The 24,321-nt window shown below is 45.0% G+C and overlaps 1 protein-coding gene across 1 annotated transcript in view; it reads left to right on the top strand.

Moving 5' to 3' along the window:
* Positions 1-9,999: 9,999 nt before the first annotated feature.
* Positions 10,000-24,321, top strand: part of FGL1 (fibrinogen like 1) — a 40,893-nt gene continuing 26,571 nt past the window's right edge. The window contains exons 1-2 of the mRNA XM_066632631.1: positions 10,000-10,074; positions 16,735-16,810. Of these exons, the coding sequence (XP_066488728.1) occupies positions 16,745-16,810 (66 nt within the window). The 5' untranslated portion in view covers positions 10,000-10,074; positions 16,735-16,744. The remainder of the gene's footprint in view (positions 10,075-16,734; positions 16,811-24,321) is intronic.

Raw genomic sequence — 24,321 nt, forward strand, 5'->3', positions numbered from 1 at the left:
GATCCAGCAGAGCAGGGCTCTGCTACTTCCACCCCTCTCTTGGACCATTTCCTCCCCCTGTCCCATCCTCCCCTCATCCTGGAACTCCCCCCTGCCCAGAGAGCCCCCACTGCAATCCAGAGTTCTTATCTTGCTCTGGGTGGCATCCTTCCAGCGCTGGGCCCAGTGCCAGCACTCCCTACTCTGAGGGTATATAAATGTGCTGGAGCTCAGCACTGATACTAAGGGCCTAAGTCCCTCAGGGCACTGACCCATCTTCTCTGTATGAAGCACTATTTTATATTGACAGTGCTATATAAATATATTATTGTTTTTTATTAATGGCAGTCTAATCCTAAACTGTGCTGGTGCAGTGGGGCTGCATGGCCTCTGCTGTATCCACCACAGTACAAGAGCAGGCTGGTGGTCTACTCAGGATAAATAAAGCTCCAACCTGCCCCATAGGGCTACTCTGGTCTGTGCCAGCTATTCAGCTGGCACATCCAAGCAGCCCCATGTAGGGCTTCCAGGCCCAGGAGGGAGGACAGAATGTAGCACAGGCCTGTTCCATCAATCCTACCCACCTCCTGGGTCTGAAATGCCCCCATTCTGCCCTCAACCCAAAACACCCCTCCCTGCTTCTAATCCACCCTTCTGCTGCCCCCTCTCCCGCCACCTGGCACAACTCTAACCTCCACTGGTGGTCAATCTTCAGGACGCAGTGTCAGCAGGGTGGCGCAGGCCTCCCTTCGCCAGTGGCGCTGGTGGAGGGACCGTTGCGCCACCGGAACACCTCAATACGACTGAACTGTGAGCCAGTAAAAGATTATGATTTTTAGCTACCCAGTTACTATAATCACAAAGAAGGAGTCATCTTCTTTGACCCACTTGCATCTTTCTTTACAGCCCTGTTCATGCCAGATTGGAATCTATAGGCCTTTCAAAGTTGCAAGCAGGACAGTGTTTGCAGATTATTTCTTTGCTGAGTTTAGAGGATTAAATAAAATATCATCATCCCACAGGTTAGCAGAATGGAATCCCTGTGTTTATTTTTGTCATTGTACCGAGCGTACAGATGCAATTGTCTGTCTCCATAAAGTTTCAGCCTAAATCATGAAAGATTAATGCTTTCTAAATGAGTAACATAAAACAACGAAGGATCTAAAAAATGTTCTCATGCTTTAGCATAAAAGCTTTTGCATAAAATTTTAAGCACCTAAGCAGAAAGACTCTAAATGTTTGTTTTCATTAGAAAAAAAATATATGTTTTTGAGTAGTGAAATATCCTGCAGGAACCTCAATGTCATGTTTGGAAGAACCACAAAAACCAAATGCGTAAGATGTATCCCAACCTTATGTTAATAATTATGTTAGTTGTAGTGACTGATTTTAAATATTGGTTGTAAGCCATGCTGGTGGCATCTCTGGGGGTAGAAGAGAGGGATAGACATTTTTAAATAAATACATGTCTACATGGGAGTATTTAATTCCATGTGACTTTCTTCTACATATGTGTGCACAAGACCGCAGTATTAAACCGATCTCCTTGGATCAGCTGAAACTCTGTACAAATTTAAAATGAAGTCCATTACATGTATTCAGTTTGTCTCTGGACTTTCCAATTCTGTGGAGTGGGGAGAATGCACATAAATTAATTTATAACAGATGGCTTGAAAGTCAATGTGAGCAACCATTTATGTAATTGTACAAACTCTGACCTCTCAGTATTTTTACATGACAGCTAAAGGTGATTTGAAACTTCACAAGCTAGAAGTCAGCCTTCTGAGAAATGACAAAGCTTCAAGTTGGTACTGAGGGTGTACAAGACAAAGTTTCTCAAAATTAATATTGTGCTAGTCTCTGGTGCATTTGATTCTAAGTGACAGGAGCATAACATTATCTTGCAAACCGTGATTTTACCAGAGCCTAAAATCTTGTCAAGTTAACTGCTAATGCAGGGGCAGCACTACTTTTAAAAAGTAATGCAATAACTTGCATTGATCAAAATAATTCCTTACGTCATTGGGAATAGCAACATAAAAACAACAAAGTTTTGTTTTATGAGCTCCTAGATATGTTGAACACATCCTTTTTCACACAGATTCGATATTGTCCAATCAAAAGGGAATCAGTGCATTTGCATCACATGACATGAACATATAGCTCATCAAAGTACATACAGAAAGTTCCTCATAGTATGGTATGCCAACATGTTATGTTATTATTATGTTGGCATCCTTCCGTCTCGGAAGACTATGGTACAAATTGTACCATATTTGTGCAGATTGTACAAATCTATGGTAAGGCCACACCTGGAGTATTGTGTCCAGTTCTGGTCGCCACATCTCAAAAAAGACATAGTGGAAATGGAAAAGGTGCAAAAGAGAGCGACTAAGATGATTACGGGGCTGGGGCACCTTCCTTATGAGGAAAGGCTACGGCGTTTGGGCCTCTTCAGCCTAGAAAAGAGACGCCTGAGGGGGGACATGATTGAGACATACAAAATTATGCAGGGGATGGACAGAGTGGATAGGGAGATGCTCTTTACACTCTCACATAATACCAGAACCAGGGGACATCCACTAAAATTGAGTGTTGGGCGGGTTAGGACAGACAAAAGAAAATATTTCTTTACTCAGCATGTGGTTGCCAGAGGATGTGGTGCTGGCGTCTAGCCTAGACGCCTTTAAAAGGGGATTGGACAAGTTTCTGGAGGAAAAATCCATTACGGGGTACAAGCCATGATGTGTATGCGCAACCTCCTGATTTTAGAAATGGGTTATGTCAGAATGCCAGATGCAAGGGAGGGCACCAGGATGAGGTCTCTTGTTATCTGGTGTGCTCCCTGGGGCATTTGGTGGGCCGCTGTGAGATACAGGAAGCTGGACTAGATGGGCCTATGGCCTGATCCAGTGGGGCTGTTCTTATGTTCTTATGTTCTTATGGTATCGCACTCTGAATAGTGGTTCTGCAACAGTGTCCTCTCCAGTGTGCGAAGCCTGGGTAAAGTAGATATGGAGGATAGACTGTTACCCTTGCAGCAAACCCCCCTCTCCATGTCGCTGAAATGCTCCAATGGAAAGGCAGAAGCTAATACAGTTGGTTCCAGCGGCGTCACAGGAGTTGCCAGAATGTGACTGTGTTCAGCAATGAACTGCCTCAGGGACTCCAGCTCCGGATTTTGCCTCGAGGTTGACTCCTGAAGCCTTTTCCATAACTGGATGTAGCCACAAGGCAGTGGAGCTTTGGGATCAGAGTTTTCCTTCTCTCAGATGAGCTGCCTTCCCAGGCTAACGAGTCCCATGTACCCGGTGGCTGTTTAGTCGCCTCTTACAACAAGTACAGCCAAACTGAGGGCCTATTCTTACCCCCAGCCCCCTTGGGGAGATGATATGCCAACATATGTGAGAAGTAATCTCATTAAAAGCATGCTCATACATTTTTATATGGCCCAACAGGTGTGGGAACACTATGGTATGACTGCCACAGGCACGTGCTATATACTGTTCATACAGCATTACCACCTTCAACCCCTAGGCCTTGTTTTCTGGGGAATTGGGTGGATACATGCAAAGATGAATTTATGTACAGTATTGTATACATATCCATGACTGCACATGTTGCCTTTTAAAAGAGGCATAGCTGTTCTATTCTCAGAAATACCATCATTCAAGATCTTTCTTTCTTTCTTTCTTTCTTTCTTTCTTTCTTTCTTTCTTTCTTTCTTTCTTTCTTTCTTTCTTTCTTTCTTTCTTTCTTTCTTTCAGTTAGAAGTAAAACTGAATGGTCTGTAACTCTCCAGCGTAGTTCAGAAACCACTTGCTACTTTTCCTCTATGTTTATATCCCATCCTTTTCAAAAAGAAACTCAGGGTGGTGTCCATGGCTCCTTTCCCTCCTTTTGTCCTCACAACAACCCTGTATGATAGGATAGACTGAGAGAAGGTGAATGACCCAGGGTCAGTCACGACCCAGTAAGCTTCATGGCTGAGCAAAGGTTTGAACCCATGTCTTCCTATTATCATCCATTTTGCCACTCCCATTCACAAATATGGGACATGGGGAAGCAGCTGCAATTTGCAATAAAGACAGCCACGAAAAGGCCTTTTCCCCTACGGCCCTGCCGGTCACCCTTTTCCAATGGTTGCACATTTATCAAGTGACCATTGTTGAATTGGGGCTGGTGCCGCTGTAGAATTAAGATGGTGCTGCCTCTGATCCTCAGAAATGATTGCTGCCTTAGCAGACTGAAACTTTCCCTAACCACCATACCAAATTGCCAACCTAAATTCCTTACTTAAAGGATGCAACATGAGGGGCAAAGGAATTTTAAAAAGTACACACTAACCATACTTAGTGGGCTCAGAGAGGCTGCAAACATATAACCATGAGGGGAAAATATGAGGCAAACTGTAGCTTGCACTTGAGAATGCTTATGTAAACTTCTTTTTCTGTATTAATACCAAGCATTCAGATCTTTCAAAACCTTATGTGATTTGCTTGGACCAATCAGAAGAGAACAAAAACAGATCAAATCATTCTGGCATGCTGCCAGCCCAGACCCTCTTCCAGGAGAGATAAGAGAGCGAGCAATGTATAGGAAACTCTGAGGCTTCTAGTTCCTGAGAGAGCAATTACTATTATTTCTTTAAAGCCCATCACTTTCCTCTCAACTCCCCTTTATTCTGTGGCCCTAGTCCTTTTTGAGGAGCACTCCCTAACAATCCTCTTCCTGAGGCAACTGCCTCAGTCAGCCTCATAGGTGGGCCAGCCCTACTGCCAATAGAATGTACAGTTCCTAGGACCAGTGGTGTAGCTAGCGATGGGCAGGGGGGCAGTCCACCCTAGGTACCAGCCTTGGGAGGGGGGGCGATACCACAAGTGATCAAAATCACTAACATCACGGTGGTTAGGAATAATGAATCCAATGACACCAAAATGGTCCTGATTGGATGAACGCAGCTCCCCCAAATCACTCAAGAAGGAGGTCCCTCCTTCCAAGCTGATGAATGTATTTTCTATGAAAAGCGAAACTAAGGCTGCAATCCTAACCACACTTTCCTGAGAGTAAGCCCCACTGAACAAAATAGGACTTACTTCTAAGTAGGCCTGGTTAGGACTGTGTCCTAAGCCACATGACCATGTTTACTTGTGAGTAAGCAAACGTGCATTGGTTCCTCGTCAGGTTGGGCACAGGGAATGCAGGCTACAGAGACAATTCACTTGGTGGAACAGGGCTGGCTTTCCATTATTTAATTGTTTTTCTTTCATTTAATTATTAATTATTTATAATTATTTATTTTAATTTGTTTAATAATGTCACTTCCAGCTATGACATCACTTCTGGTGGGTCCCAAACAGATTGTCATTCTAAAGAGTGGGTCCCGGTGCTAAATGTTTGAGAACCACTGCCTTAACTCAAAACGAACCAATGAGACATTCTTGGCGGGGGGGGGGGGCACACCCTAGTGACCAAAGTTGTGGCTTTTAGGAACAATACCATCATGTTATATACCATTTGATACAGAATTTCATTCATTGCTTGTGGGAAAATATTCACTGCATTTATTTTCTGGCCATTATTATTATTCATTTCATGTTATGACTATTATTATCTCTCAGTCTCACCTACCTCACAGGGTTGTTGGGAGAAAAAAATAAGGAGAGGAATCTTATTGGGTTGAACACACTGGCATGGTTAAGATTTTGGCTTGGTATCCTCTTCAATGTGGTCAATGATAGTCTGATGTTCCAACTGGTATCAGACTCTGTCCTACCTTGTGGTATCCCCATTTTGCATACCAAGTTAAAATCAATTGGTCTTGATATTGAGTGTTTGGGTATGATGTGTCAAACAGCAGCATATAGAGCTGTCAGGGAGAGAATCATGGACATTGAATGTCAAAAGTTAAAGAGTTTGGCTAACACCTCCTGCTCCCCATTGCACTTTCATATGCTCGTTCAGTTAGGCAGGATGCCATTTTATTTATCTCAGCTATATAATCTGCAGTTAAGAAAAGCCTTCATGTTGGCAAGATGTAATGCCCTTCCTTCAGCCCTTCTATGGGGCCGGTTTAAAGGGATACCTCTTTCCACAAGGCTCTGTCCCTGTGATCTGAACCATGTGGAATCAGTTGAACACATCCTTTTGTTCTGTCCCTTGCATAAGACCCGGCGTCAGAAACATCTTATGCCCATCCTAGCATTTTTCCAGGAATGGGCAGAGGCAGATGTGCTACGAGCACTTTTGTCAGTAGAGGAGGGAGAAACTCTTAACATCTCTTGCTTTGTTGCCACATTCATAAGAACGCGGGAAATGAGACCGGAAGCTTAGCCCTGTATGAGATCAACCAATGAGGGCATTATCGACTGTTGGATTTTTCGTGTGCATGTCATGCATTTATGGATTACGGAGCCATCTTCTGATCTTATATAAATTTTGAATTTTATTCACATATTGTTTTGATGTACATGTATATGCCAATAAAGGTTATACCATCATCATCGGGGAGGAACCATGCATACCACCCTGAACTCCTTAGAGGAAAGGTGGTATAAAAATGTGTATAATTAATTAAGGGTCCAACACAGAGGAAAATTGCCCCTCTGAAGTCTGCCACAGGCGAGGTCATCCAGGATCGGGCGCAGCAGATGGAACGCTGGGTGCAGCACTACTCTGAGCTATATTCCAGAGAAAATGTAGTCACCGAAGAAGCACTGAACAACATTGAGTGCCTGCCTGTGCTGGAAGAGCTTGACAGTGAACCAACTCTAGAAGAACTTCACGTGGCCCTGGACTCCCTTGCCTTTGACAAGGCACCTGGAAAAGACAGCATCCCTGCTGAAGTCCTAAAATGCTGCAAAGAGATCATCGTCACTGAGCTGCATGAGATCCTCTGTCTCTGCTGGAGAGAAGGTGAAGTACCTCAAGACATGAGGGATGCAAACATCATCACGCTGTACAAGAACAAAGGTGACAGGGGTGACTGCAACAACTACCGCGGCATCTCTCTCCTTAGCGTTGTAGGAAAGCTGTTTGCCCGAGTTGTACTAAAGAGGCTCCAGGTACTTGCTGAGAGCGTCTATCCAGAATCGCAGTGTGGATTCCGAGCCAACAGGTCCACCACTGATATGGTATTCTCCCTTAGACAACTGCAGGAGAAATGCAGGGAACAACGACAGCCACTCTTTATAGCCTTCATAGATCTCACAAAGGCTTTCGACCTGGTCAGCAGAGACGGCCTCTTCAAGATTCTCCCCAAGATTGGATGTCCACCCAGGCTCCTCAGCATCATCAGATCTTTCCACAAGGACATGAAGGGCACTGTTGTCTTCGATGGCTCCACATCAGACCCTTTTGACATCCGAAGCGGAGTGAAGCAGGGCTGTGTTCTTGCACCAACCTTGTTTGGGATTTTCTTTGCTGTCCTGCTGAAGCATGCCTTTGGAACTGCAACAGAAGGCATCTATCTCCGGACCAGATCAGACGGAAAGCTCTTCAACCTCTCCAGACTGAGAGCAAAATCCAAAGTCCAGCTGAAATGTCTGCGTGACTTCCTCTTTGCCGACGATGCAGCTGTCACTACCCACTCTGCCAAAGATCTCCAGCAGCTCATGGATCGTTTTAGCAAGGCCTGCCAAGATTTTGGACTGACAATCAGCCTGAAGAAAACACAGGTCATGGTTCAGGATGTGGACTCACCTCCCTGCATTACAATCTCTGAGCATGAACTGGAGGTTGTCCATGACTTTGTGTACCTTGGCTCAACGATCTCCGACACTCTTTCTCTCGATACCGAGCTAAACAAGCGCATCGGTAAAGCAGCTACCACATTTTCCAGACTCACAAAGAGAGTCTGATCCAACAAGAAGCTGACGGAACATACCAAGATCCAGGTCTACAGAGCTTGCGTCCTGAGTACACTTCTGTACTGCAGCGAGTCATGGACTCTTCGCTCACAACAGGAGAGGAAACTGAGCGCTTTCCACATGCGCTGCCTCCGACGCATCCTCGGCATCACCTGGCAGGACAAAGTTCCAAACAACACAGTCCTGGAACGTGCTGGAATCCCTAGCATGTATTCACTGCTGAAACAGAGACGCCTGCATTGGCTTGGTCATGTCGTGAGAATGGATGATGGCCGGATCCCAAAGGATCTCCTCTATGGAGAACTCGTGCAAGGAAAGCGCCCTACAGGTAGACCACAGCTGCGATACAAGGACATCTGCAAGAGGGATCTGAAGGCCTTAGGGATGGACCTCAACAAGTGGGAAACCCTGGCCTCTGAGCGGCCCGCTTGGAGGCAGGCTGTGCAGCATGGCCTTTCCCAGTTTGAAGAGACACCTTGCCAACAGTCTGAGGCAAAGAGGCAAAGAAGGAAGGCCCATAGCCAGGGAGACAGACCAGGGACAGACTGCACTTGCTCCCGGTGTGGAAGGGATTGTCACTCCCGGATTGGCCTTTTCAGCCACACTAGACGCTGTGCCAGAACCACCTTTCAGAGCGCGATACCATAGTCTTTCGAGACTGAAGGTTGCCAATATACTAATTAAGGGTGCAAACCTAACCGGTGGTTATGCCAGCATAGGACGCCCTGGAGGGTCACAAACATGCCATAAAGCACGTTTGCGTCTCCATAGGAGGGAGCTGTGTCGGCGCATGGAGATGCACCGATGTGCGGAGTCTGGAAGATGCCTCCGCTCTGGCTCCCTCGCTGCCGCTTGTGTAAGCCTAAAAGGTAGGCGTGGGGGGGCAGGAAGAGGCGGGAGGGGGCGTTTCTGGGTGGGGGAGGGCGGTCCCGGGGGCGAGTGCGCGGGCAGTTGGGGGCAGGGCTGGGACCCGGCGGTTATGCTGGATTCCAACCCCCTTCTCCATGGCAAATGGAGTGGCTTCAAGCCACTCCGTTCACTTCGGACTTGCGCCACCTCCAGAGGTGGCGCAGGTCCAAGGAGACCCATAGAGGTGCGCAACCCTTACCCAGGGGTAAGGGGAAGAGCTTCCCCTTGTCCCTGGCTGAGCCGCTGCTCGCTGCAAACCTGCCTTGGATGCAGCGCAAGCCTTTTGGCTTACCTGCTCCAGTGCAGGTTTGGATTGCGCCCTAAGTTATATGGGGGCGACAAAAATATATGGGCCCTGGTTGTCAAATGACCTAGCTATGCCACTGCCTCGGACATACATAAGTAAGGGTGCAATCCTAACCCACTTTTCAGCTCTGATACAAGGGGAATGCAGCTCCAAGGTAAGGGAACAAATATTCCCTTACTTTGAAGTGGCCTTCATGAGTGCCACCCAACCGCAGAATGCAGCACATGTCCCATTGTCACAGCTACACCAGTGCTAGAAAATTGGTTAGGATTTGGGCCTAAATGAATTAGACTTCTGGTCTCTAGAGTTCAAAGAAGAACTGACACAGGATCTCAAACACAGGGAACTATGTCAAAAGGGTATTTGTGAATTGTATTAAAGTAATGTACATATATGCCGTACTGCCATGTCTGACTCTAAATGTAAACCAGGCAGCCAGATACCTAAGGAGCTTAAACAAAAGAGACCTCAGCTGCAATCCTATCCTCACTTTCATGGGAGTAAGCCCCATCGACTACTGTGGGACTTCTGAGTAGACATGCATAGGATTGGGCTCCTAAAGATGTTAAAAGGCACCATATTTTTTTTTCTTCAAAACAGACATGACCTTTCATGGTAGAGCAGGTGAGAGGCACTCCAGTGGTATAAGTTTGTACCAGGCCCAGAGAAATTCCACACTGCTGCACATGAAGGAGAAAGATTGATGGAGGTTGTTGCTTTTCAGTAGTTGACTTTTTTTTTTTAATTCCCTCCCTTTCCCTTTTCTTTTCTTTTTTTTTTTTTGTTAGACAATCATATTAGTATTTTGTTTGTAACATAGAGTGAGCAATAGTCTTAACAATTGCAGCTCCTCTGCGCATTCCTCCCCACTGACTCACACAGTTTGAATGGTTCAGAAATTAACAGCAAGAAGTCTGATTCTGGAGAGGAAGGGTGGGAATTTCTTTGCATCCATTCTGAAGACGTTAACTACCCAAGGATCTCCCCAGCATTCCAAGGTAAACAAAACAGGTATGTTTTTTAGTGTGGAGGTGTTTTCTGTACTACTACATGGGTGGCTATGCTGGGTCAAACCCCCAATTTTATCCCCCCTCCCAGCTTGTTTGTTTGCCACTGCTGCTAACGAACTGTTGCAGAGGGAACCTAAACCAGCCACCCATTTCCCTGCTGCCACCATTGTTACTGCTCTGATAAAGGGAAGAGTCACTCACCGTAATTAGATTTCCTTCCAGCGGCTGCAGCTGGGGAAATGTTACTAGCCTTTGCTTTTCCTGAAAGAGTTCCTCTGCTATTGATGCAAGTGGAAAGACAAGGAGTTTGTTTAGTGTTCACTGGAGTTTTCTTCTTATCAGAAGCAGTGTGCACAGCAGTACTTGGTTGTTTTTTGCATTGTAACAAAAAGTGATATTGACATATTTCCCCCTTCACATTTGCAGAAATCCCACTATGTTTGAAGGCAACATGATGGAAAATGAACAAGGGATACATCAATTTCACCTCATTTTTGCCTGATCTCTGTAGAAGTGTGGGAATCCCTGCCCCTTTAGGAAAGAAGTTACGTTTATAAATCCCTTGTCAATTTTACCTCATTTAGGGCCCAATCATATCTGTTTTTCTTTCTTTTTTTTCAAAGTTTATTTATTTATTACAGATACAGGTAAGGAAAATGGGTTAAACTTAGGGCTGGGACTACATAGGTTACACATGAGGATATTGGCCATAGATTACAACATGTCTTAATCCAAAAAAGAAATCAACAACGGCTGGAAAAAAAAAATCATTGATACAAAAATTATCCTATTTGTCATTATACTAATTAATGATTTAACTAAACAATCACTATTGTTTAACTAAAATTATTTATCCAATCATAAAAAGGCTTCAAATTTTGCACATAAAATATTCTTGCTGCTATACTGATATGTACAATAAAATGTTTCTTATATTGGTCTTCAATTTCTGATATCACATTTAAAAGGAATATTTCCTGTTTGAATGGTACTACACAATTCAATATCTCTTGTAACAATATATATCATTTTCCAATATTTCTTTACTTTCCACATCACCACCACATATAATAAATAATTCCTTCATTCTCTTTGTATATCTAACAATTATTTGATGATCCAGGGTACATTTTTGCTACTTCCTCTGGCATTAAATATCACCTATAAAACAATTTATATAAATACTCTTTAGAAGATACCGCTTTAATTATCTTACTACCACTTTAATTATCTTAATATTTGTGTTCCTACTTGATTTGACATAATTAATGGAATACTCCTCACTTCTGAGGAGAATTCAATCCATTAATATCTTAAAAAAATTTCCACTTGTTATTCAGCCATTTTTCCTTCCTGTCTTAGTATTTTCTTTGTTCTCTGTCTTGTTGATATTTTCCTTCTTGCTCCTCCCACTGCTCCTCCCACTCCTTCTTCCTCTTAACTCCCTTATATTTCTTGATCCCTCTCTTTTCTTCTTCTGTTTCCTCCATTTTATTATTTTTGAATTTAATCCAAAGATTCTGAGAGTTCCCTCTTTTTTCTTCCTGAAAATTCTGAATTCTAATATTAAATGCTGCTTTTTCCATCTCCTGTCTCATTACAAAAATCTTCAATTCTTTAGTTTCATCTCACATTTGGTCCATTCTTTTTCCATCCCCTCCATACCTTTCTTTGTTTGTCTGTTTGTCAGGGAGGAGTTTATTTGCCTCATTTGCTCAGATAGTTTTCCAACCTCTTGCTTCAGTTCATTTCTGAATTCTCGCAACATCTCCATTAATGAGGTCTGGCTTTCGCTAACTTCCTTTAAATTTTTTGATATCATTCTTATCAGTATCAAATCAAGCCGATTCCCTCAGTTAAAGAGTCATGCAATTCTTATTGTCTTGCATCCCTTCTTGTCAAAGATAGTCTTTAAGTATTTATATCCAAAAGGTCAGTAATCCAATTCAAGTTAATAAAACTGTCAAATTAAGTTAGTATACCTTTAATTGTTCAGGCCTGAGTCAAGCCTTTTGGGGCAAAAACGAAAGTGAAAATGGTTCCATACTTTAAAGAGTAATAGTTAATTTCTTTTCCATGCATACCATTCCAACAGGGTGATCCTTTATCTCTTGTTTCCAATCATCCTTGTTACAAATAAGAAGGGAAAAAAAACTTCTCCAGCAGGGGCTTTTAAAATCCACATTCGCTCTTTTTCCCCTCTGGGTGGCTGCAAGCCAACGTAAATAATCTTAAAGTTGTCTTTCCCTCCTTCCAACCTCCTGATTGCAATTCTTTTTATAACCTTTTAATGAACTGGTTACTCACAGTTAAAGGCTTTGTTCGCTTTCATGTTTTATCTAGGCCGTGGGGGGGGGAGTCCTCAGCTGTCCGAATCGTCTCCGAAGATGGCGTCCGGGTTACAATGTGATTCAGTACAGAGCAATCGGGGAAAATCTCTGAAACTGCCGTTTCGAGAGACTGCCCCGTTCAAGCTCTCAGCCTTCGTTCCTTCTTCTTGGCAACGAAGAGTACCTCATTGTTGAGGTCCTTGGAAAACACATTTATTTAGCAGTTCCCCCCGGAGCCCTCCAAGGTTCCCTGCTACTTCACTGAGTGTTAACTCCGCCCCCTCTCAATCATATCAGTTTTTCCAGTGCCGGTGCAGCAGTGCCAATGGGGCATGAGCTGCTTCCTGTGGTGGGGAGGCAGTCACAGAGGCCTCCTCAAGATAAAGGAAGGTTTGTTCCATGATCCCAGGGCTGCATTGTGGTTGCACCAGTGCTGGAAAGTTGGATAGGACTGGGACCTTGAAAAGGTATCATGACTCACTACTATTCCTCCTGTAAGAATACCATAGCCAGTTATAGTCTTTAGCTGTAGTGCTACTTAACGGTAATAGAAGGATACCACTGAAAATGGACATGTGTTTCCTCTCTAGCTGTATGGTGTAGCAGTCCCCATGTCATGACATCATCACGTGTGTTTCCTTGCTACCATTAGCAGCAGCCAGTGGTGTTGAGTAAGGACACGAAAATACATGACGTGGTAGCACAACATGAGTGGAATTATGTTACAAGAGGAGTGTGGGAGAATGGGGTGGGAGAATGCTATTTTCAGCGGCGTATTGCTAGAATTGTGCATTTCAGTCCTGCAGTGGTATTTTCTTTTTTGTTAATACTTCTAAAATCTACACAATATAGGTAAGAAAAGGCTTAAGGGAGAGTGTTCCTATTTTATTTATGTCATACAAGCACTTCTTGATTTATACAGGTGTTGCATTCTCAGAAATAAGTGCATATATTAAAAACACACAACTTAAAAATATTTTTGCCATAGGAACCTATGTAAATGGTACAGGTTGGGGAAACATCATCAAACAATTACATTGGTGACTTAAGGAGGGAGCCTAGTTGGAATTGGACAGTGAGGTTACTGATGTTGATGGCTGAGATAAAACAGCCTGGTTTGCTAGTTTGTTGGCATTTGCTTATTTTAAAATATCCCAGTTTGACGGGGTTAGCCTCTTAGGTAACCAGTTTTTCTTTCCCCTCCACCCACCCCTTGCTCCTGCCTCTTTCCCTACTGCAGTTGAGCTTGGGCTACCACTCAGGTCTTCCTGGTTTAAAGGAATGATTCTCCATTAGGGTCTAGGTTGCCAGTTGTCTCCCTATCGTAAAAGCGTAGTCCTCTATTTCAGGCCATCCTGGGCCCCAAAATACCACCGAGTCTACGCTGCTGGCCACTGGTGTTCCTGGAGGGGTTTTTGGCTTTGGTTTTTGGAGGGGGTTTCCTGGACTGGCTCTGAAGATGAGGAGGAGGGGCCACTGTACACCAGCAGCCAAGCATCTGAAGAAACTTAGTGTTTTGCCCCCCCCCCCCAACTCCAGCGCTGCTGGCCCAACATGTGGACATACAGGAAACTTTACTGCATTATTTTGAAAATTAGCACACTTAAATTAGACTTCTGGTATTGATTTTCAAATCATGCTTGTTGGAAGGTAAGCTTGGTAACAAGGTATAGGATGCTTACCTGAAATGTACGTTTTTGATTAGTTTGTATGTGTAAGTTGTAAGGAGGAAATGTCCAAGCAGGTTGGAGTGGAAGAGTAAAAGGGACGGTTTCGGTTTCTCACAAGCATTTGGCTGGGATTTGGCAGCGTGCTGCAGTGTTCTCATTACAGCAGAACAATGTTGATACATTTGAATGAAGTCTTTGTTTTCAGAGCACAGGAAAAAAAAATATATTCCAGCAGTTTGAAATTTGGCTTGAAGTTTTAATATTGCTTTAAGTTCAGAAACGTCCAGTTTGAAGACTTTTGGAGCACTAGGCTGTGCACACACATGCTAGAAAGCAAATATTCACACCAGCTCTCAAAGAAGGATACTAGTCAGCTTAGTTTTCTTATATTTCTTGTTCTTCATTTTAAAACCAGTTTGGTGCATTAACACATGTAATTAACATTAGCCTAAATAAGTTGCAGTAGTCTAACAGCAGTAAAAGGTTTAAAAGAGAACACACCAAAATCATTTCCAAGTTCAAAGGTCAGATTCCCAGAGAAAATCATTTCGCAGCAGTTTTTAGATGAACACACACACCGTGAAGTCAATGGCAAGTATGTTGCCTTACGAAGGCCACAGTACATCATCCGATGGTTATGGATGAGGTCAGGTTTGTGAGCGAGATTGCAAGTGCAGTACCCATCGACTGCCTGCACAAAATTTGTATGTTGGATGTATGAGATGGCCTATTATAGAACAACGGATGTTTTGAACCCACCAATGAATTGTCTCCAAAGAGACTCAAGGAGGGAACCCCAGATTGTTATAAAAGTGCGCTGCAGAAGGCACTCTGGGCTTCGCTTCACTTCTCTACTTCCACTTCTGACTTGTATACACACTCTCTCAAAGCTTCGCGTAACGTTGGTGTGATTTCTCTCACTTTGGATTTACAATAAAGGCCTGGATTTGATCACCTTTGCCTTCTGAGTTTGCTTTGGAACCTGGGATTACCGTGCAACATCTGAGATTCCCTTGTAACATCTAGGATCCCTTCTAACATCTTGGTTTTTGCACCTTGCAAAAATGCTATTTCAAAAACATGTGGATCTTGTTGGCAACCTTCAGTCTTGAAAGACTATGGTATCGCACTCTGAATGGTGGTTCTGGAACAGCGTCTAGTGTGGCTGAAAAGGCCAATTCGGGAGTGACAATCCCTTCCACACCGGGAGCAAGTGCAGTCTGTCCCTGGTCTGTCTCCCTGGCTATGGCCTTCCTTCTTTGCCTCTTAGCCTCAGACTGTTGGCCAAGTGTCTCATCAAACTGGGAAAGGCCATGCTGCACAGCCTGCCTCCAAGCGGGCTGCTCAGAGGCCAGGGTTTCCCACCTGTTGAGGTCCACTCCTAAGGCCTTCAGATCCCTCTTGCAGATGTCCTTGTATCGCAGCTGTGGTCTACCTGTAGGGCGCTTTCCTTGCATGAGTTCAAGACCATGTAAATCCAGATGTGCCTGTAATATGAGAAGCAGTTGATCAATCTTTTAAGATTACAGTCTTATGCACGTTTATTTCGAAGCAAGTCCTACTTAATTTACAGTGCAAGCGTAAGCATATTTATGCTGATTTCTACTCTTTTCAATTGGTCTTTCAGCTCCCAGGTGAGTGAGTTTAGGATTGCAGCCTCATTTATCTTACTTCCAAGCATGCATCGGACAGCCTGTCTTGCATGTGACATTATTTCCATTCGTGAGAGTCAAACTTTTTTTTTTTTAAAGCACCCTCAGTATTCTGTGCTTTAGCTGGGTTGTTAAGATTCATGTAGGAATATAATGGCTTGATGCACTGAAGAATCTTTTACCTGTTGCTTTGTTTTGGGTTTATATATAACAAAGTCTTTCATTGCATTTTATGGTTTTGTTTTTTCCTTATAAAAGTGTATTTTCTTAGCTGAAAATCAGGACTGTGATTCAAAGCCTCATTCAGCCAAAAACATGACTTTAAGTTTGGACTTAATGTCCCTGGGGTAGAAGTCTGAACATTCCAGAACAGCTAAACGCCTTTTGTTTGGTCAAGATGAACATGTTGTTGAAGTGCAGCTTGGATAAATAGTTAGAATCCCTGATTTCACTGAGCCAGAGAAGGGCAAGACCATGCTGTTGAGAAGGCAGGGTGTGGTTCTTGTTCCTTTCAGAGGTCACTAGTGGCTAAAATGGTCTCCAGATGTGAAAATACATTTAACCGTGATAATATACTAATCCTGCAGGCATGCAGATAGATAGCTACAGAAGTTTTGTATGTGGAGGACACTAATTTTCATGAAATTATTGAATGAGGACTTGCCCACGCTTCCAAACAGACACCTGCACTGTAGCCGTGTTAACTGTCAATAAGAACTAAACTTCTTGTTTCTTTTCTTTGAAACATGCCGGTTGAGAAGCATTTCCACCTACATTTTGCATTCAGTTACTCTTGTTTTGTCTTGTTTTTGTCAAATAATTAGTTGGATTTTTGGAATACTTTAGTTGCTTTCCAGTACTTCTGCCCTTCTAATGAAAGCAAATGAAAGCAAACAGCAGGTCCCCAAAGGCTTCTGCCAACTCAGTGCTGAGTAGTCAGCAGCAAAGTGTGTGTAGTTTTGCTGAGAAAAAGTGATGTCACAGAATACATTGTTACTTTCTTTTGCAGGGTCATCAGAATGAAAAACTGGAGTTTGTTTAATGTGATTCTTCTAAATGCTTTGATTGCAGGCATTTTCAGCTTGGTAAGTTTTGCTCCTTGCAAGAGTCTCACTTTTATTAGATAAAAATCCTAGATGAAAGCCAATGAATGCATTTTTTTCCCAGTAAAACTTGTGCAGGATAGGTGGCATAATTGGTATCAGAACTGTTGCAGGGGCAAATGACTAAAGCCCTCCTACTGCCTTGTGGTGGAAAAAGAATGGGGGGGGGCGGCAAATGAATGCAGCACCAAGTTGTTAGTGACAGCCCTTTCTGCCCCACTCTCTTCTGACTAAGCAGACTGGAAATTCTTGGGGAAAACAATAGCTTCCACTGCCACCATGCAAGATTGGAGAAGAACACCCAGACAGGAAGAGACCACCTCTCTCCATGGTTGGAAAAGGCCCCTAATTCAAGAGGGATCCCACTTAAAACCAAACAATAGCTAAGACTGAATACTGTGGGAGAGCTTGACCAACCTGCCTGAGAACTAAGACCAGGCAGGTAACAAAGAATGATAAAAAGAATTTAATAAAAGACTGGATAATTAAGACAAAAATAAAAGGAATGGGAAAGAAATGCAGATGATAAAACAACAAAATATTGAAAATAGAAATAGAACAGACCAAGACAGGGCACTTCCAGAAAATGGGCACAGAGTCTAAAGGATATGTGAAAAATAATGTCCTTGAACACAACTGTCTTGGTGTTACTCTGCTATAACACTGTCCAGGAGAAGGTGGGTTCAGGTTCTTGCACCCCTTTCAGTAATGGGTGAGTCTTTTGTTAAAGCTCAGGCATTAAGTGCATTAGAACAAGGGTGTCCAAACTTTTTGGCAGGAGGGCCACATTATCTCTCAGACACTGTGTTGGGGGCCAGGAAAAAAAGAAGTAATTTACGTTTAAGAGATGGAACTTATATGAATGAATGAAGGTCTTCCGATAGCTCAAGGCCTATAAAAGGCTTTGCGCAAAGCAAGGCCGGCCTTTCCTTCTCTGCCACTGCTACTTCACAGATGTGAAACAGCAAGCAGCAGAGAGAAAACTCCATCCACAGCTCGTGCGAGAGATTCAACAGTTGGCCCTTGCAATGAGAACAGTTGCTTTGGACCAGTGTGGGCTCCAGCAAGTCTCCGGTGGGCCAGAGACTCATTGGAGACTGAGAACTCCCCGTGGGACAGATTGGAGGTCACCAAGGGCTGCAAGTGGACCCCAGGCCAGGATTTGGGCACCTCTGCATTAGAAGATGAACCAGAAGCATCAACCAAAAGCATCTCTGTACATGAACTTAGTGAACCAGGGCTTGCTGATGTATTAGGGTCATTCAGTTGCATGAGTTATCTCTTCCCAACCCAGCCATTCTAATTAGGTGGACTTGCCTGCCCAATCAGTGGGTACATGCCAATCACAGCCGGGTGAATAACCAAATCCTTTGTCTTGAAGTCCAGACCTGAAGACAGGGAATTCACTTAATACTAAATCTTAATAGAAACAGTTCTTCAGGGTTTCAAAGAAAGTTTTGTCCCAACCTACTTGGAGATGCCAGGGATTGAACCTGGAACCTTGGTATTCAAAGCAGGTGCCTGTCATTGAACAATAATCTCAAAACATAAAAAATAAATAAGCAATAATAAATAGGTTGTTAATATTCATACAAAAGAAGGGCAAGAAGAGTGCAAGTGCATTAATTGTTCAATCTTTTAACTTGATAGAACTTTTCATAGGATAACACGTATCTGAATGTCCATTTGTAATAGGCCACACATTATAAAGGACAATGTTTCTATATGTATTAATGGCAGCCGCACATGGAACTGCATATCCTGACTTCTGGATTTGACAGCAGCTGTTTAATATCTGGCTCTGAGTTTAAAAATGAAAATCAATGTAGTCCACAAAGTAGGCAGAGTCAGTTACACTCCATCTGCTTCCAATTAGTAACATAGCCATGGTCTAAAGAGCATTTTTCCAGCTATGATGTTACGGTACTTTTCACTTTGTTTCCTGAAAGCATTTAAAAGGCAAAGGAAAATGATTTGCTCTCACTGTAAATCTGGGTGCTGTGAACATCTCTTTTTTCACTTCTGTAGCATTCAAGTTTAACTCCCATTACTTGTCATGTGCAATTATATGGGGTGGGGTAACCAGGAGGGGGCAGAATGGTGATGAACTAGCTTGGAGAGCATCAGCCTCACAGCTGTGTTGGTGTCTGTTAATGTTTGCAAACCGTCCTTGCAACTTTCCCCATTAGGAGTAATCTGGCATTCTAAACACAAGAAACTGGCCCTTGCCCTTAAATGACATGTTGGAAGATCAGCTAGAGGGGGAAAGGGAAGCTGACTCTTAGCTCCGACTCTTAGCTCTGGTCTGATTTGGATTTTTGATATTTTGCAAGAACTAAGAGGTTTCTGAGATTTGGTAAACTTCCACAGGACAGATGTGCATTGACTTGCAAGGCTTACCACCGGGCTACTGCCCATGCTAGCCCAGCGCTGGCAGGCACTGGGCTAGCGCCAGGCTAGCACTGGCTGGGCGCCCGGCCTCTGCCACTTGGCAGTCTCACGGACTACCGAGCCGCAGCACGGTAAGTGGGGGTGGGGAGGGGGTGGGGAGGAGGCATGATGGGGAGGGGGAGGCGGGCGGAGGGCAGAGAGAGGGTTTGGAGGAGGCATGACGGGGAGGCAGGGGGCCGAGAGAGGGCAGGTGGGAGACATGCTGGGGAGAGGGAGCGGGAAAGCAGAGAGGTGGGTTCGTTGGAGCTCCACTCCACTGGATCCTGTCTGTTCGTGTAGGGCTCGGCGCCCTACACGAATGCATTTACCTTACCGCCGACCTTTTGGTTGGCAGTAAAGTGAATAGCCCCATTGCAGGGCTACTTCCCTTACCCAGGAGAAGGGAACAAAAATCCCCTTCTCCTGAGGCACTGCCTGTGGCAGCTCAGGGCGCACAGGATGTGGCGGCAGCTGTTTGAGGCACTGCCAAAACTGCACACCCTGGGCAGCTCAGGATTGGGCTGTCAGACACCTATCAGAGGGGAGCTGTGGAAATGGGAATGTCTAACACAGCCATTTTCAACCACTGTGCCATGGCACACTGGTGTGCCATGAGTGGTTCACAGGTGTGCCACAGAAATTTGGGAGAAGGTCATGTATTAGTAGGGCCAATGGGGGATGTGAGCCCCCCCCACTGGCAGCCTGGTGTACCTTGTCAATTGTCGAAAACCTGATGGTGTGCCTTGACAATTTTAGTGCCTTGTCAGTGAAGCATGAAGCAGGAAGTGCCAATCAGCAGTAATTTAGACAGTAAGAAGAACAGGAATGACAGCCTTATGAAACATGGCTGAAAATTTGATTTCTTGCTTGGGTGTTTTGTGGCTGCAAAGCCAGCAGGGGGACCATGTGTTTTACAACATGATTTTTCAAATTCTGTTGAGCAAAGATTAAGGAATGGACTTTATAACTAACCACATACCAATGAAAGCCCATTACATCAAAGGGGGGAGGAGTAAAAATTTTCTCTCTGTTACTTGTTGATTACACTTGAGTCCTGGTCAGCAGGTAGCCTGCTGAAAGTCCCCTTGGGGAATGGGGAAAAGTTATTTTAACATCAGCATATACTTTCTGGTTCTATCATACATGCCCAAGTGCAAAAGTTTTCATCAAATGTGATTCTGAGTCTGTGGCATACCTGAGAGGAGGCAAGGGGGACGTATACCCCAGGCATCAGGCTTCGGGGGCAGCACTGCCCCACCATCCACTCCCTGAGGCACCCCCGATGACACAGACAGCCCAATCCTGAGCTGCCCGGGGTGCCCAGGCTTGGCGGCACCAAGGAGGGCTGCCGCCAAATCCAGCGCCTCCCACGCTACCGCGGGAGGCTCCTCGGGAGAAGGGGACGTTCATCCCTTTCCCCCGAGTAAGGTAAGCAGCCCTGCAATGGGGCTACTCACTTTACTGCCAATCAAAAGTTCAGCGGTAAGGAAAAGGTGCTCGTGTAGGGCGCCGAACCCTACATGAACAGACAAGATCCGGTGGAGTGGAGCTCCAACAAACCCACCTCTCTGCCTTCCTGCTCCCTCTCCCCAGCACACCAATCGACCAGCACACCGATGTGTCAACCAGCACACCAACCTGAGAGCCACCCCCTGACAGCCTTTCCCCCAGAGGCTTTCTGAGGGCTGGAAAAGCCATGCGTAGCCTCCCTGACGCTCTGAAGGCCTTGTAAAACCCTCAGAGGGCCAAAAAACACTTCCAGTTTCACCAAGGAAACCAGAAGTGACGTTTTTAAGCCCTTAGAAGGCCTTCTGAGGGCATCAAAATGTCACTTCCGGTTTCTTCCAGGAAACTGTGATGTTTTTTGGACCTCTGAGGGCTTAAAAAGGCCTTCAGAGGGACAGGGAGGCTGCACATGTTCCCTCTGAACCTCCAGAAGGGAGGCTAGGGGGGTGGAAGCCCAGCCAGTGGGAGGGCAGCTTGCAGTCATGTTCCCAGGTGCCACAGGGCTGTGAGCTGCCAGCATTAAGGCTTCATCCACCCAGGCCTGGCCCATACATGAGGCCAACTGAAGCTGTTGCACCAGGCAGCAGATTGCTGTGTGGCACCCATTGCCTCCACTTCTCCTATGTCTCCTTCTACTCCTTGCATTGGTCAAGGACTCTTTTTGTTTTCCGCCTCAGACATCAGGAGATCTTGGTCCAGCCCTGCCTCTACCCTATTTTCAACCTCTGTGCTGTGGCACATTGGTATTCTTGCAAATGGTGTGCGGGTGTGCTGCGGGAGTTTGGGGGAGTGTCATATATTTGTAGGGCCATTGGGGGACATGGGCCCTAGGCCAGCAGTGTGGTGTGCCTTGTCAATTGTCATAAAACTGATAGCGTACCTTGACAATTTTAGCACCTTCACAGTGTGTCATGAGATGAAAAACGTTGACAAGCACTGCACTAAATCTTGAATCCATGCAGCTGAACAAGTGGACCATTCTCTCTACATATTGATCCTATGTGTTTAAAACAAAGACAATACACTTTTAGTTGGTTTATATTCTAGAGGCTGCAACCTTGAAACTCTTTAACCAATCATTTCATCAATTAAAGCTTTATTATATGAACATGTAAAGAGCAAAGCTAACTGGTCAGACAGAAAAGCGCAGGGACACTTCTTTATTTTTGAAGGCTGTTTCAATTCTGATGTGTCATCATAATGGGAGTGAAAAAGGAAACAAACAGTGAAAAGATTACCTTTGCCTTCAGGTATGCATGATAGCTTTTGTATTTTAAAATATTCCAGGCAGTATCCAAACACCATTTCTCTGGGTCTAGTACAAACTTGTTGCATGGGATCCCTTTCTGTACCCTCCAATACCCCATGAAAGGCTTTGTCTGCTTTTGGAAAAATGGAGGATAGGTTGATGTGCTCTAGGTCCTCTTAGGGCTCAATCCTAACTGGCAGTTATGCCAGCATAGGAGCCCCTGGAGGGTCGCAAACGTGCCTTAAAGCATGTTTGCTCCTCCGTGGGAGGAAGCTGTGTCGACGCATCCAGATGCCCTGATGCATGGAGGCCAGCGGAAGCCTCTGCAGCAGCTTCCTCCCCACTGCTTGTGCCAGCGCACCTGCGCCGACACAAGCGGCGATGGTAGGCATGGGGGGGCGGGGAGGAGGCAGGAGGGGGTGTTTCTGGGTGGGGGCAGAGTGGGCAATGGGTGGCCCGGGGGCGGGCGCACGGGAAGCTGGGGGCGGGGCTGGGACCCGGCTGTTATGCCGGATCCCAACCCTCGTCCCCGGGGAGAACGGAGCGGCTTCAAGCTGCTCCACTCTCCTCGGACTTGCGACACCTCCAGAGGCCGAAGCCGCTCCATTCTCCCCGGGGACAAGGGTTGGGATCCGGCATAACAGCCAGGTCCCAGCCCCAGAGGTGACACAGGTCCGAGGAGACCCATTGGGGCATGCAGCCCTTACCCAGAGGTAAGGGGAAGAGCTTCCCCTTGCCTCTGGCTGAGTCGCTGCAGCCAACGAACCTGCTTGCCAATGAACCTGCTGGCTTACCTGCTCCAGCGCAGGTTTGGATTGCACCCTAAGTTATCTTTAAGTACTTCATACTTCGGATTACCTGATTTGCGTTCAGAGCTAGACATGGCAGTGTGGCATGTATGTATATTAATTATAAATGAGTGACAAATGCCCTTTTGGCTACAATCCTAAACACACTTTCCTGGGAATAACACCCAATCCTAACTAAATCCCTGCATGGCAATGCAGCCGTGCCGGTGTGGGCTACACTGCATCCCATGGAGGATTTTTGGCTGCTGGAGGTCTCCTCGGGGTAAGGGAACATTTGTCCCCTTGTCCCAGCATAAGGTCCAGCAGCCACTATGGGTCAAATTGGATCTGCCCCAGTGATATCACTTGTGCAAATCTGAATTTATCTGTGTAGGTGGATCAAGTCTGGGAAGGTGGTTGGGATTTGGTGCATGCCACTGCTACCAAACTCGCCCCCCCCCCAGGCCCAATCCACCCACCCCCCTCAGGAGAGTCAGAACAAACAAAAGGAAATATTTCTTAATCCAGTGCATGATTAAACTTTGAAACTCCTGGCCACTAGGTGTTGTGATAGCACCTGACTTAGATGCCTTTAAAAGGGGATTGGAGAGATTCGTGGAGGGAAAGCCCATCACAGGTTACAGATCATGATGACTGTATGCAACCTTGGCAGGACTGACTGTAGGCCAGTGTTTCTCAAACTGTGGGTTGTGACGAGGAAGCTGCAGGGCAATATGGCACGTGACCTGGAAGTTCAAACTAAACTAGACACAAGAGAAACAACAGAAAAAGGAGAGGGAAGCACAACTATGGATAAACTGGGAAAGATAGATCTGAAATAAACCTTAATAGTCATATGACTGTGAATTCAAGAATGGTACTACTTCTCTGTCTGCTCAGAGGGGTTTCATTCTCTGTGGTGAAACAGCATCTCAGCCAACAGGCAGGAAAGTTGCCTTCTGGATGCATCGTGACAGCATTACCAAAGCTGCGTCGGACTGGCACCGATCCTGTCCCTCTGGAATAGTTTCCTGACAAGCTGCCTAATCCCACCGCATGTTTTCCAGGCTGTTCTCCACTGCCGTATATTGGATTGCACACAAGGATAGGAATTAAATGAAAAACAAACATCTGAGACACAACACAAATATTTAAAAGGCAGGCATGCAATCAAGATCACTCCAGAGTCAACAGGCCTCAAGCAACAAATGCTTATTTAAAGCAACCTAGAAATGAATACTGAAGGCAAAGAGGGATGTCATCTAAAAATAATATTGCTTTTGGAATTTTCCTCTTTGCAGAAGTTTTAGTCCTACTACTCATCCCTCTCCCCGGCCCTCCTATCTAGTTCATTTCCTGCCGTTAATCAACATAATGGAAGGCATCTTTTGGTCTGAAAAAAAGAGAACCCCAAGAAACCTGATGCCAGGACTGAACAGTCTCCTATTTTACCACAAATAATACTGTGTCATTATAATCCAGATTGTTCGTATGTTTCTTGGCTATAGGAACACACTGCT

Source organism: Tiliqua scincoides, chromosome 6 (assembly GCF_035046505.1).
Source record: "Tiliqua scincoides isolate rTilSci1 chromosome 6, rTilSci1.hap2, whole genome shotgun sequence".
Lineage (NCBI taxonomy): Eukaryota > Metazoa > Chordata > Lepidosauria > Squamata > Scincidae > Tiliqua > Tiliqua scincoides.